The sequence below is a fragment of the Mycteria americana genome, chromosome 3 (genome assembly GCF_035582795.1).
Source record: "Mycteria americana isolate JAX WOST 10 ecotype Jacksonville Zoo and Gardens chromosome 3, USCA_MyAme_1.0, whole genome shotgun sequence".
Classification (NCBI taxonomy): Eukaryota; Metazoa; Chordata; class Aves; order Ciconiiformes; family Ciconiidae; genus Mycteria; species Mycteria americana.
The window spans coordinates 132,975,359-132,985,541 of NC_134367.1; the positions used below are offsets into that span (position 1 = coordinate 132,975,359).

General features: G+C 41.6%; 1 protein-coding gene across 14 annotated transcripts in view; it reads left to right on the forward strand.

The window, feature by feature from the left end:
* The window catches only part of RIN2 (Ras and Rab interactor 2), a 123,352-nt gene extending 114,443 nt beyond the window's left edge, over positions 1-8,909 (forward strand). For 10 of the 14 annotated variants that reach the window (XM_075497120.1, XM_075497121.1, XM_075497123.1 and 7 more), the window contains 3 exons: positions 1,410-1,541; positions 3,761-3,924; positions 7,073-8,908. In XM_075497120.1, coding sequence (XP_075353235.1) covers positions 1,410-1,541; positions 3,761-3,924; positions 7,073-7,390 — 614 coding nt within the window. In that variant the 3' untranslated portion in view covers positions 7,391-8,908. Of the gene's footprint in view, positions 1-946; positions 1,140-1,409; positions 1,543-3,760; positions 3,925-7,072 lie in introns of those variants that run through there. The other 4 variants (XM_075497119.1, XM_075497129.1, XM_075497126.1 and 1 more) reach the window with 2 other exon arrangements.
* The last annotated feature ends 1,274 nt before the right edge of the window (positions 8,910-10,183 follow it).

Here is a 10,183-nt window from a genome sequence, read left to right on the forward strand (position 1 = left end):
GAGGTCACAAGCTGAGGTGAAGCAATGCTGGTGGTAGTGGGAGATTTTTTTCCCTAAGCAAGTATAAGCTGCTGCAGGTGGTTGGCAGTTTTCTTTCTAAGTGAGCATTAAATGTGCAGCTGGGTCCAGTGCTGATCAAGACAACTACTTTCTTTTAAGATTTGAGATGAATGGTGGAAGCTTGTGGCTGTTAAAGACCCTCAGGCACTTTTGCAAGATTTAGGTCCAAGCTCCTGCCCAGCTTATTATTTCTGTGCGAAATCCTGCATTTTAAAATGGACATCGGAATCTTGGCCTGAAGCGCTGTAAACCCTTTTTTTTCATGCTGTGTTATCACATTGAGTAAGGTATTTCCAACATGCAGAAGAAAGATATTGAGAGGCTGCTGCCAGTTAACTGTTACACTGAGAGGCTTGGGCTAAGATACGACAAATGGGTTGTCTTGTTTTATCACGTGAAATTTGTAAACAACAACAACAAAAAAAGGCGGCATTGAGCCAGCAGCTGTTTGAGCATCTGCTTTGTCATGTACTCTCAGCCAGATAATAGTGTAATACCTGGAGGGTATGCCTTAGCTGGTGTAACTTTAGATAGCAGCCCTTCAGTCATCTGGAGTTTCACCAAAATTTAAGTTGGCTCCTGCTCTTGGTGGTTTTAAGTGACCATCAGACCAGTTCTGCAATGAACACAGTTTGGCCAGACCCAGAGATCTGGCCACATAGTATTTTCTGAACAGAAAGTTTAAATGCAATAAAAGTGATAGGAGCACAGACAGACCTAGGTACAGCACAGTCTCTGTGTGTTAGCTGCATGCTGCCCTTGCCAATGATGCTTCACGGGCTAGTCGGGAATGATAGGAGGCTTTGCCCACTGGTGTGTTTAACTATGCTCTGTCAAGGAAATGAGCTGAGTTTTCATGTCAAATCTAATAGGTTTTTATATTCAGGCTTCTCTGCTGGGATTCAGATTCAGAAACTGGTATTTGTGGCTGGATCCTTCCAGAAAGTGGATGTCGTCCCTGCATATATAAAGAAAATGCCTATTCATCATCTCTTAGCCAGTGATAGAAGTGCAGGTGGAGGTCAGGCCAGACTGGCATGGCAGCCTTTTGTGAGTTGAGCAGTTTTGCTGATGCCAAGGTGAGCCCAGTCTTTAAATTCCCTTGCATGCCTCAAGGTGTGCATCATCAGAGTCATGCTTGTTAGAAGTACAGGATGAAGCTGGTGTTGGTCTCCTGTCCAGCGAGTGTCAGATGACGTTCTCTTTGCCACACGTTGATAACAGGAGGCTCTAGAGTAATACAAACGTACTGGTCAGAGAAGGCAGAAAATTAATGCTTTCCTTTTAAACGCTGAAACTGGTAAAAGGGTTTGGTTTGTCTATCAGTGCCTGTGTTTCCTTCCACCCAGGGAGGCTGTATGGAGCTGATGACTTCTTGCCTGTGTTGACATATGTACTAGCCCAATGTGACATGCTGGAGCTGGATACTGAAATCGAATACATGATGGAATTGCTGGATCCTTCCTTGCTGCATGGAGAAGGTAACCTATTTACTTACTTTTATTAGAATTGAGTGAAGGACTGGGGAAGGGGGATTCTTCCTCATAGCACAGTTGCTGTTAATCTTGTTTGAGTAGAAATCCTTTCAAGGGGAGTCCTAAAGTCAGCGATGTCGGTAGTGTAAGAAGAGAATCTCATAATTATTTCCACCTTAAAGTAAGAGAAAGCTGGTTAGCCTGCAGAGGACAGGCCTGAGTGACCTGGGAATCTACTGATGTATACCACCTTATGAGGGAACATGTTGTTTTCAACCAAGAAGGGGGAGGCGTCATGACTTAGCAAGCAAACACACACACTGTGCAGGTGCCAAATGTGTTTATCCTTCTGTGCCTGAAAATATCCTGAGAGTATTTATAGGGCTGCAGCATTCGGTTAAACTGTGAGACGCGTAATGGGTCTTGGGTTAGGTGCTTCGTAAAAACTTCTGGGGGTATTCTCTGCCGGGGAAGTGCTTTTGAGAATATTGCCCCCCTTAATGATCTTCACTTCTTCCCAATATTTGCTTCTCACAAAGTATTTTTTGAGCCCTAGGAATATGTTTCCTAAGGCACTCTTGAATGATGGCTGAAGTCTGCTAGGGGCAAGGAAATCTCCCTCCTTTCTGTTTTCACGGTGGTGTTTTTAACAAAAAGGTATTCTCCAAGCCCTGGGTAGGCTCCAGAATCTACCAGTTTATGAGGAGGTTTAAAGGTTCTTGTGACCAAGCTCAGCTGTGAGTTTAAGTATACATGTATGTTTCCCAATCCTGCTATCTCTTGGCTTGCTGAAATTGCTGTATCCTCTTACATGCTGGTATGCATGAGAGAACCGTGCCAGGATTCCTCCAATTTGGCACTAGTCTGTTCCCTGCTTTGTGTACAGAGCATCCTCTAATGCCTTGTTCAGGAATCTTAGCACGGAAAATACTTGAGATGTGAAGCTGGAGATAATTAACGTGCTTGAAAGGCAGAAACATTTACTGGACTATTAAGTCATGTTGGTTTTAATGCAGCCAAAGAAGTTCATGTTGGTTTCAATGCAGCCAAAGAAGTTCATCCACTGGCTGGCCCTGTCTTTGACACCAGCTGAACTATACTGTGCAGGAAAAATTGTTTAGTGCTTTGGGGCTGTGCAGTGCAAATGTAATGTATTGTCCAATTTGTCTCATGGGTCTTGCATGTGTTTTATGTATTAAACTTGCTGCAAAGCTAAAGGCCAAGAGGATGCTATCAGTAATACAGAAAATACTACTGTGAGCATAGAATGTGTCCTTGAATGACTCCATGAATAGACTGTGCTGCCTCTTAATTGGACACTCCCACTCAAATAGTTTACTTTAAAAAAAAAGGGAGGGGGGGGGGGAAGAGAAAGAAATGACAGCATGTCTTTTGTTTCTCCTGGTTGTTGAGGACTGTTACCTCCTGTTGAGGCTCCTTTTCCTTTGCGACCCACAGCTTCTTTTGTACATCAGCAACTCTGTCTTGGCTTTAATTTGTTCTCCACTCATGTTATAAAGGTGAAGTGTGGAGGACTGTACACATCATCTCCTGAACTAGTTGGACATTATGGGGAACGCTAAAAAGGTGACAAACACAGTCTGCCTTTTCAAAACAAAAGCAAACTCTTTGCGATGGCTTCCAGGGTACAAATCACACGCTGAGTCATTGCTTTATTGCCACTAAGGGTGGTTGCTTTTAAGTTCCTGAACAGTGGTAGATGGTCTTTTACGTTTTTTAAACAGCTATGTTTATTTCATCCACACTTGAATTAAAGCTCAGGAAGAAACCAAATCACTGTTTGGAAATTGTTTAGAAGAAAACTCATGTTCCAACTTTGTAAAAACACTCAGGAGTAAAGGAGTGACACCAGTCATTTAAGTAACCAGCTATCCCCATCACTAGAGGACCCAGAGTTAGATGCTATTGCACCACTTGATAATATGGAGCACATGCAACCACTGCACGTCTCTTAGCAGCTGAGAACACACCATCCGGTAGTTTGCAGGCCAGTGAGCTGTTTTTCCTTACGTATAAATATTTTGGCAATAGTGTACAGTGACTTTCTCTCATATACATATATATATATATATATATGTATGTGCGTGTGTGTATATATATATATATATTAAAAAAAATTGTTTGTACTTCTGACTGTGACCAGTCAGAACTAGCGTGGTGTTTGTGACCGCTCTGAGAAGTTCTTCCCTTGCTGTCCTTCACAGGAGGCTATTACTTGACAAGTGCTTATGGAGCACTTTCACTGATCAAGAACTTCCAGGAAGAACAAGCTGCCCGACTGCTAAGTTCAGAAGCCAGAGATACTCTCCGACAATGGCACAAGAGGAGGACAACTAACAGGACGATACCTTCAGTTGATGATTTTCAGGTAGAGTTTAGGGCTGAATAAAAAAACAGGGGATGATTGTTTTGTTGGAAATCCCCATCTGAGAGGGTATGATTCATGACGGTTCCCTTGGGGCCACAAGGTAAGTGGAGTGAAGCAGTGCTGAGAATATGGCTGGCAAACTTGCCTCTGTTTTGAAGTCTTTGCACGTTATAATAGAGTTTGATTATGACGGTCTAAAGAAAACACTAAATAATGGAGCTTTCCCACCCTCCCTTCTATTTAAGTCATGCAGAGTGAGGACAAACTGAATCATATCTTAGATTTCAGCTTCTTTGCATGCTTTACTGTTAAAAAGAACAAATCCAGGTTTCCGGTGGTATAAATCAGCACAACTCCCCAGTAGCTAATGGTGGCACACAGCAGGTAATAGAGAGGAGAGGCGGAAGAAAAGCTTGCCTACAGTTTTAAAGTTTAAGCAAGGAGTAGAGTTCTATACTATGGATGTCTTCATGTTTGTTTGTGTTTTTTTCTTTCCCTTCCATTTCTTACTGCCCTTTCAGAGTAGGACAGTAACTTCAACTGAAGAGTAACAAACCAGTCGGGATTACTTCGTCTTTTAAAACCAGGCCTGCATGTCTTTCATATAGTATGCTGTTGATTGTCTGTTCAGATGCATCAGTTTGTGGACTGAAGCAAGGAGGATGTTGGAATCGAGAAGAAAGGATTTACTCCTTTGTGTTCTCTTGTTTACTGTTCATACAGCGCAAAGTTGCCAGAGAGGCTAATGACAACCATCAGTTAGTTAAGGTGTAGTTAAGAGCTTGAGAAATGAAGGTGCGGGGTCATCAGGAGATAATGAAACCTTTCAGTTGAGGCTCCTTCTGCTTTATCAGTGTCCATGCAAACGACTACAGCACAACCCTGAAGAGGAAGGAGCTGGGAAAAGAAGCAGTCTTCCACAATTTGCCTCTCTTAGGAAGAGGAGAACTGATTGAGAGAAATGCCAAATTATGGCCAGCGCACAAAGCTAGTCCATCTTACTGGGATCCATTTTATATTCTGCTTACCTTAGTTAGGTATCAGATTCAAGTAGCTTGAGTCTTTGTTCTTTCTAGCACAACCCTACACTGTTCATGGGAAAAGCCATCACCTTGTATTTCTGCTGGATGACTAAATGACAGAAGATTCGTTCAGCAGGATCTTGTATTCCATTTCGCCTTCTCTTCCTCAGCAAATGAAGTTCAGCCAAGCTAATTGTACGGCTGGATGCCGTGCTGGATGTGGGAAGATGCAGAGGGGCAGGGGAAGAGCTGGTACCGTGTGTCCAGCGCCTCTCCTTCTGTTGTCTCTTTCAAAAGAGAGCCTCAAATCAGGAAGATCACACCGCTTCCAGGCTACGCTTGGCACAAACTCAAGCATTTTGCTGCCTGCTCAGAATGCCAGCTTTCCATCTCCTTTCTCCACGTCCTGCAGTCCTGAAATGAAGCACCTTCCTTACAACCAACCTGTAACACAACTTGAGTTCAACTTACCTTTCCCACATGGAGCCAGGATGTGATCGCTGCATTTTTGTGATGCAGTCCCACAGCCTTATCAGCTTTTGGGCCCTGGAAGGGCCTTCATACTCTCTCCCTCAAAAGGATGGAAAAGCAAAAAATCCCATATTTTGATGATGATTAAATACAACTTTCTGATACTGCAATAAATAATTTTGATACTTAGTATATGAGTTACAGGCATTTCTACAAACTTCAGCCTCTCCTTGAAGCAGTCCTGTCCATCTAAAAGCACATGCATTTCAAACCAGGTCTTCTGTGTGTTAACGACATTAGAAATTAAAACTGTAGTGTGTTTTGCCTTATTTAGGGCTGACTTTTTTTTAATAATTGCTTCACGCTGGGTAAAAATGGATTAGTCCTATTCGGTCAGGTTCAGTCCCAATGCTGTTGCAAAGCTTTAGTGTTTCAGTCTGCAAGCTATCAAAAAATACTTTACTGAAGACAAGAGTGCTCTTTGGAACTTAAGTCATATGAACGTTCTTCTCAGTCTTAGCTTTTAGCAGCTTGTTTTTTATGAAATGTCAATTTTTACCATTGTGATTTAGCATGCTTAATTTATTCAGCATACAAACATAGGTACTAGCTCAGTCAATAAACAGGTCTTTCTCACTGTCATTTTTTTCCGTCTCCTCTAACTGTACTGCTTTTTAGTCTTTAATTGCAGTTAATTTCTTTTTTAAAAAAGCATGGGGGCAGCAGGCTGCTTTGTTCATGTGTCCAAAAGTTTTTTGGGTTTTGATGGGTTTTTTTTTCCCCCCAGTTGCTGCTTTTTATTTTACTTTTTAAATGCTTTTTGAAAGGTAGAACTGCATTTCTTCTTTGTAGGGCATATTTAGAATTTATCCATGTTATCAGAGTTGTGGGCATTGTCAGTTTTAACAGAGAAAAAGAGATCCAGCTTTTGCCTCAAGATCATATGGATTTACTCTAATGTTGCAGAGTAAATTTTCTTTCTGCATCCCTCCAAGCCTTATTTAAAAAAAGAAAATGCTGTCACACGAAACTTGATTACATGGGGCTCAGACACCAAATGGCGACCGGTTAATGCGATGCAAATGTCCTGCGTGAGGATGGATTACCTTTTGCGTACTCAGCGTAAGAGTGCAAACAGTTTATCGTGCAGTAACTTGGGGATCAGCACCCTTGTGTGCTGCTGGCAGGGGCTTTTTTTTCTTTTTCCTTCTGACTAACGTATTGCATGAAGCTTCTGTTCTCTAGTATTGACCCAGCAGTGGCAGCGGCATCTCTCGGGCATGCTGCCTCAGATGTTTATTTTGCTTCGCAGCATTTTGTTTCCTAGTAAGGCCGAACATCGGGTCCCATTAAAAACACTGGTGTTTTCCATGTGGCTTTAAGGCTGTATATGTTCACTCTTAATTGCAGGGTTAGGATGTAAGCCAAGGAAAGGAGGATGTCAGCTTATGAATTTCTGTTATGCCCACCACAGGCTTGCCACAGTTTTACCGTGAACATCACCATTCCCGAGGTGGCCATAATGTACAGGAGTCACCAGTGTGTGTTTCACAACTAGAACATGGAGAGGCTTGCTGTTTGTTGCTGACTCTTCAGTTTTCAGAGGATGAGTTTTGGTTTTTTCAGTTTCTGATGTCTGTTTTCTCGTTCTACAGAACTACCTTCGTGTTGCATTCCAGGAAGTTAACAGTGGATGTACAGGAAAGACCTTACTAGTAAGACCATATATCACTACCGAAGATGTATGTCAGCTTTGCGCTGAAAAGTTTAAAGTGGACAATCCAGAAGAATATAGCCTGTTTCTTTTTGTTGACGACACCTGGCAGCAACTGACAGAGGATACCTACCCTCAGAAAATTAAGGCAGAGTTGCACAGCCGTCCGCAGCCCCAGGTCTTTCACTTTGTCTACAAGCGCATTAACAGTGATCCATACGGTGCCATTTTTCAAAACAACGATGACTCGCCTTCTTAAAATCAGCAACTCATCATTTAATTTCTGTTCCTTGTTAACTGTTGAAAACATCTTTGTGGGCTGCCTTTCTTAGGAGCTAAAACAGGTCTTAAACCATAAAGCCTAGCAAAACACGCGCAGACACTTCTAGCATTGCTTACAAAAACCCACGTAAACCATGCATACGGCCAGTTATGCAGAACGTTCCACCAGCGTGTTTGCGTAAACAGCCCGTGAGGCTGAATTTGTTGTACCACAGACTCTTTTGAAGCATATTATACTGTGGCCCTCTGCAGGTCTTTTGCTGTAGTGTGCAAAAATCTATTTTCTTACACTCGTCCTTTAGCCAAATGTCATTCTGATTTAAATATGTATGCTAGACAAGTATTTCAGTAAACTGGCTGGTATGAGCTCAGTTTCACCAGCATGAGTTTGACAAGACTGTCCGATGCAGGGCATCAGTTAACTCATAATTACCTGGATGATTGCATCCTTTCCTAATTTTTTTAATTACAGAAAATCGCCATTTTTTTTATATATATATATCATAGAAATTTTATAGCAGTTGCAGGTAAACTGTCAGGGTTGGTTTTCTTAAGTATTTTTTTAACTATAAAGTATTCTATAATTATGCATGTGATTTTTAACATTTAATATACAAGAATAAATCTCTTGCTGGTTTTAGAGTATTGCATTAAAAGTCTCTGTGGTTTCTCGTCTTTTCCTGTTACAGGAGAGTTTTTATGAAACTTGTGTTACCTGTAAGAAGATTGCAACATTGGCACTGGTGATTTCAGTGCCTTTATCTGAACTTGATGTACTGTTATCTGGATTATTGTTTATATGCATTGTTTTAGACAGAACTAGGGGGTTGGAAGAGGAAATGGAAAGAAAAGGATGTAGAGAAGGGGCAGAGAAAGAATGCAGAGAACCTAATTTAGGATTAAAATGTGTTAGTCTGCTGGTTCAGGCTCCTTGCAGAAAATAAGCAAAGGCCATTGGTAAGGAACTTTTATGTAAGCAGTATTGTAGATTTGCAGAGGGATTTGACAGCACCTATCCCAGATACTATTTGTGTTAGCAGAGGATTAAATATATCGGTAAGGTGAAGGAGAACACTAACTATTTTGTATAGTCTGTCACCAACATCAAAATGTGTCTTGGACTGAAGAATGTGTTGTAGCATTTCATGGTTCTAAGTTACTCAGTAGGTGAGATGTGAAAGTCAGTGCTACATACGCAAAGATAAAATGGTATTAAATGTGTGTGTTCTATAGACTTGTCCGAGATAGCCGATGCCGTGGACGATGCTCTGGACCCTACTTAAGTCAATTAGGGCTACTCTCTTTAGAGGGACACGGGGTTCTCCCCAAGTCTAGCGTGAGCAGTGTAACGTAAGGCAGGTGATTACAAAAATGTCATGAGCAGCATGTGCATTGTACATACAGAGATCTGTAGCATTTCTGTCAGTTTGCCATGTATCTGAAACCCCTGGCACATGTTTGTATTTCATTTTGTAAATGGTGAGTTTTGCACATCATAATACATTGTAATACTGAACTATAATTTGGGATGTTGTGTGCTGTGGTTTTTGGGGTGGCTTTTTCTTTCTTTTTTTTTTTTTTTAAGACATGGTTCACACTTGAATGTTTTGTGTATCAGTAGACTCTGATGCTGCTGCTTTTCATACTGCTCGGCCCACTTTAAACTCTTTGCAAAGGAAGGATGCAATAACATTATTATCTAGTTAATGTGCTTGACCTGAACAGTCAGTAGAAGCAGCTGGCAAGCGTCTTGACTGCTGAACCATTTCTTGCAAAGTTGACACTGACATCCAGTGCTAAAGAAAATGCCAGTATTTTCATATGATGGCGGCTCTGCTAGGGGAGGGAAGGACTGGGGCAGAGAGGCAAAGTATTAAGAAATGCAGAATTTCAGGCGTGAAACGAAGGAAAGCAAAGAGTACAAAAAGGGAAACACGTGCCCAAACCACCTCATGATGATTCCGCTGCCTATTCTTGTGCAATTGTTTCTTTTGAAAATTAGAACATTTTATTCACTGTGCTGTGCAAAACACTTCTCACTTCTCATAATGCCAGGAAACAGATGATACAAAAACTTTGGAATGAATTTGGACTTGTAAAAATAAGCTATTCTGTCTTCTCTAATGCAAGGTGTTGGATGTTATGAAATACTGAAAAGCAAGAAAAAGCTTACAGTTGAGGTGGTCTCTTTTTATATATTACTCCCTCTTTTTGAAATAGAAAAGCAATGGGAAAGGCTAAAGGAAATAAAGCTGGAGCTAATAAATCCCTAAATCTTACTAATAAAAGAGGCTTAACAGAAAAGTTAACACTACGTTAGGGGATTATTTATGAATTCACAAAAAGTACATACTGCAAAATCATAAACTGCCACCGGCAGCAGCTTAAATCAAATCTCACTTCATGCGGTCACTTTCCCATGTTGTTTTTCTTATTCTTCATCCTAAAGGCTGTCATCCTTCCTTGCAGTCTCGGCCTTCCAGGCAAGTCTTACACTCACTAGATCGTTCTCTCTCTGCTGGACTTGCAGCATCACAAACCGGCGGAGGATTCATAACCGGGGGGGAGGCCATTTCTGTAATTCCAGCGTGCACAAAGCCGTAAGTGCGTAAAGTGGCGGGTAGATGAGCCAGATATAAAAAAAGAAAAAGTTACTCTGGCCAGCATGGGGGATATACAGGCGGGGGGTAGGGGACAGTGCCCCACGCCAAGCTGCTGAAGCAGAGAGAAGGCGGTACTCCTCGGAAAATACCTGTGTTAGAGTTTCTGT